General features: G+C 58.7%; 1 protein-coding gene across 1 annotated transcript in view; it reads left to right on the forward strand.

Moving 5' to 3' along the window:
- FBN3 (fibrillin 3) overlaps window positions 1–3,260 on the forward strand; it is a 44,197-nt gene extending 40,937 nt beyond the window's left edge. Inside the window, 3 exon segments of the mRNA XM_012729450.1 lie at window positions 44–191; window positions 2,390–2,522; window positions 2,525–3,260. Of these exon segments, the coding sequence (XP_012584904.1) occupies window positions 44–191; window positions 2,390–2,522; window positions 2,525–2,733 (490 nt within the window). The 3' untranslated portion in view covers window positions 2,734–3,260.
- The last annotated feature ends 1,167 nt before the right edge of the window (window positions 3,261–4,427 follow it).

Consider the following 4,427-nt stretch of genomic DNA (forward strand, 5'->3'; position numbering starts at 1 on the left):
CCCCCCACCCCCTCCCCGCCCTGAAGGCCCCGTCTTGGCCCAGGCACTGTGTCTCTGGCCTGGGCTTGAGCACCGGCCCTCAGCACACCCCAGAGGAGGAGCAGCTCTCTCCAGAAGCCTGCTACGAGTGCAAGGTCAACAGCCTCGCCGGTCAGGCCCGGGCTCGGCGCAGTGCACACAGGGACCACCAGGTGCCGCGGCGTGCGGTGGGCGGGGCACGGCCGCGGGGGGCCGCGCTGCGCTCCAGCCGGGTCCCCACTTACCCCTGTCCTTGGCGGTAGAAGCTGGGAGCTCTGGGGCCCCAGCCTGCAAACACCCGCCTCCCTCCTGTTGCTGAGCCAAGCACTTGCCCCACACAGCCTGGGTGGGATCTTCCCGTGGGCCCCTTCTGTGGCTGCTGGGTGCAGGAGAAATAGCCAGCGCCCCACCCCGTCTCTGCCCCAGAGCTCGCCTCACAACTCTTGGCGGCAAGCACCCGTTAGAGCTCCTTAGGATTTTGCGCCAGCTAGGGCCTAGAAAGGCGGCTTAGCCCCTGCATCAGTCACCCCTCTTTAGACCTGCCCCTCCCCTCCCCCCTTCCCGTGGCCTGAGCCCCGCTGTGTCAGAGATCACAGGGTCTTCCCCAGTGAGCAGGCCTCGGCTCTGTCCCTCCCCGCCCTGCTGTGATCTTGACCCCATTGAGGAGGATGGTTTGCCATAGTTCCAGCCTGTCTGTCCCTCACCAGAGAGCCCCTGAGGTTACTGATCAATCTTGCTCCCGCCCACTAAGGAATCTGAAAGCTAGCAGCCCTGGGAGGTGTTGATGCCATTTACAGGTGGGAAGTTGAAGCTTTGAGAGATCAGATCACTGTCCGAGGGGCAGCACTCGAGCGTGGCAGAGCAGGCTCCGTGGCTGTGGTCTTCAGCCTTCTGTTACAGGCAGCCTTAGCCTTCGTGGTCCAGCATCCTCTGGGGTCATCAACTTGAGGCCACTGATTTGCATTTTTTCCAAAATAAAGTCATTGCACACAGCAGCCATTGTTCTGCAGGTCACTTCCAGCAGACACCTGGAACCAAACTCGCTCAGCAGATTTTGCTAAATGCTGTGTGCTGCACTGATAGAGTTATCAGTGAATTGAGGAAAAAAAAAAAAACCCTGTTCCCATGTGGTCTAATAGAGACACATAGGAAATAAGCAAAACATATTTTATAATACATGATAAATGTGATGGGGAAATGAAGGCAGAACTGGAATTGGGATGCTTTCGATATTAGATTCAATATTTGTATTTTACGCTGCTTTTTTCCCTTTGCTTGGGGGGAAAAAAACTGTGACTCTATGTATTACCTTTGTTACTATTATATTTCCTTAGGTGTCAGGAAGGCACACCCCTGTCAGGCTTGCTGCTGTTTTGCCAGTCTTTGGTTCTCAGTAAGAGTAAGTGGAGGGGTTGTCTGGGTTCCTAGGATGGGCACTGGCAGATCTGTGCTGAGGAGGAGACGAAGGTGTCTTTGCTTGCAATATCCATGGGCCGCCAGCAGGTGTCAGTAAGAGAGCATGGCGGAGCAGTGCCCTGGCAAAGGGTTAAAAGCTTCAAAACTGAAAGAGACCACAAACAGGAATAGCTTTCATTTTGCAGCAGCAAAACACCCCATAGGCATATAAATTAGCCGGCTCAAACACAGCACTGACCAGAGTAAGGAGAACACACCCCTCGCCCCTGTAGGACAGCACCCATCACCCAGCCCGTTAGCCTGCCGCGGACACGAATGTTCTGCCTAGCTGCCAGGACTGCAAGTCACTCAGAGGAGCCCAGATAAAGAGGGTTTGTTATCTGCACACAGAGGCGCTCAAAACACCCAGATGCAGGAAGTACAGCAGCCCCCAGGGCCAGAGAGCTCTCTCCAGCGGCTCTTCTTTCTGCCCCGGTGGGTCTTGTGTTTTCACCGCACCGTCGACTCCAGCACCCTTTCTGCCAAGGCTTAGAGGGCGTGCGATCCTTGGCCCTAACCCCAGACCGCCGTGCCATCCTGCGCGACCTTAGGTCTGGGACCTGATAGCCGCTGACTGACTCCAGCGTCTGAGGGCAAATTCTTTCCACCCAGTCGGGCCGGAGTCAGAGACCCCTCCGCCGAGACTAAGTAGCTGGAGTCAGCGTGTGCATAAGTGTGCATAAGTGCCCAGCTATGTTACCCTTCTTGTCTTCCACTGGGAAACCAGATTCTGCCTTTGTCTGCCGTCTGAGCTGACCCTGACCTTGGGGGGAGGGCTAGACGGAAGTCAAGGGCAGCGAGCTCCAAGTCTTCGCCCTTTTAAAGACGGGCTGGAGCCTCCTCCGCCCGCGGTGGCCTATTCCCCACCCACCACATCCCAGGTGTCTCCTGACAGCCACCCGGTCTATCTCCCCAGGTGAACCTAGCCGGCATCGACGCGGACGCCGTCCTGACCTTGGGCCTGAACCTGTCGCGCCTGGGCCAGGCAGAGCACATCCTGGAGCTGCGGCCTTCCCTGGGGGCCGCCGAGGGTCGCGTTCGCTACGTTGTTGCCGCGGCAATGAGCAAGGTTTCTTCCGCGTGCGGCACCTCCTCGGCCTCAGCTCCCTGCAGTTGGGGCGTCGGAGACCCCGACCTGGAACTTACCATCTGGAGGTGGCGAGCGTGGTAGAGTCCTGGAACCCCAAAACCCAGGCAGAAGGGCAGACCGGGCCAGGAGTCCGGTCCCTGCAACTGAAGCTGCGGCTGCGGCTGCAGTAGGGGGAGGAGCCGGCCTCAGGCCCGCCCACACCCCGGGGCTCTGCGAGGGGTGCCCCTGATCTCCCCGTGGGGATGTGGGGAGAATGATGACACTCCCCACTATGTGGCCTGAGTAGTGCACACCACGGTGACAGGCCCTAGCCTCAGCAGGCCCCCACCTGTCCTCTTCCCCAGAGGTGCTGGGATAGACGGCCCCCCAAAACTCATGAAATGCTACACAGTGACCCCGGACAGGCCTACCCTCTACCTGGGGGCCTCAGGACACGGGCTTTCCTGGAGCTGAAGCTTCAGTGTGCACCCGCCACCCCCCAGCAACCAGGGGCGAGGAGAACCCCGTTTCACTGTGTCTGGTCAGGCTCGGGCTCAAACTTACACAACCCCAGCGGGCGTTTAGGACGGGGACCAGCTAGCTGGGGAGGGGCTCATCTCAGAGCAGAGGGGCCTTAGCCAGAGTTGGTGACTCCGGCCGGCCATGCGCATGCTCACAGAAGCTGGGCTAGGGTTCCAAGGATGCTTTTATATCAGAAACCAAGACAACAATAAAGCTATTTTGTGTTAAGTCTGCACCCTGGGCAGTTCTGGCGATAAATGGGCGTTGCCCTCAGAAAGGCCAGGCTCACACTTCAGGGGGCTGGTGGCCCCGAGGCCAACGTGGAGAAGGATGAGCGTGCAGGTGCGAGATGAGTGAAGACCACCCTCCCAGGTCAGGGGCCTGGTGCAGGACGCTGGCCGGGGAGGTGCGGCCAGCTGCAGGCCTGTGACTGGGCCCAGAGCGGACTTGGAGGCAGCCACGGGGGGGCGCTGTGGGCCCACCATCGGCCCGTGCTAGCTCGGCCTGGGGACCGGCCTCTGCATGGCAGGCGCCGGCTGTTTTGCAATTACTGCCCCTGTGGAAGTGGGAACAGATGCCGCCATTGTCACCCCATTTTACAGCATGAACAACAGACTCATGGCAGTTGTCCCCAGGCTGCAGAGAGCAAACTTTGGTGGGGTGGGAGGGGGATTTGTTCCATTCATTGCACCATCCGGCCTGGTTCTAGAGCTCAGGATATTTCTTTTGCAATATGATGATGATTCATTATTTTTATATATTGCAAAATGATGACCACATTCACCTCGTTAACGTCTGCCCCCAGAGAGAGCTGCAGGAGCCGACAGCTGAGCTCATCCGCGTGTGTGTGTGCATGCGCGCTGGGCATGTCGCAGAAGTAGTGTATTTAGTACCTAGCTGACTTGCATGGAGCAGACAGAATTATCCCCCATTTCTGGGGGTGGGAGGGTCAGAGACTTGGAGGGTTTGTGGAGTCTGCCTGGACCCCCATATAGCACGGCAGGGCCTGGAAGTGACCCAGCTTTCTGTGCCCTGGCCCCAAACTGCATTTCGTGTTCTAGAGACTTCCACCTGAGAGGTTTCTGTTGTGGGAGCTGAATTGGGGCGGGCTGTGCCCCCGGCCCTGATCGGCAGCCCACCTCCACCGGGGGCAGGTCCTTGGCTGGGCCTGGCCTTTCTCATTGGCCAGGAGCCTCTGGTTACCCATCTGAGCTGCTGGAGGGCTCGCCTTCCAATAACTGGTCTCCCCACTGGTCTCCCCATGGTGACCCCACTGTACAGAAAGACGGAGGCGCCAAGGTGAGCAAATGGTTTGCTCACGGTCATCAGCTGGAACTCTCAGGGTTGGACCCCCAGGGGACTG

The sequence above is a fragment of the Condylura cristata genome, unplaced genomic scaffold, assembly GCF_000260355.1.
Source record: "Condylura cristata isolate star-nosed mole 26May11 unplaced genomic scaffold, ConCri1.0 scaffold00025, whole genome shotgun sequence".
Taxonomy (NCBI): Eukaryota; Metazoa; Chordata; class Mammalia; order Eulipotyphla; family Talpidae; genus Condylura; species Condylura cristata.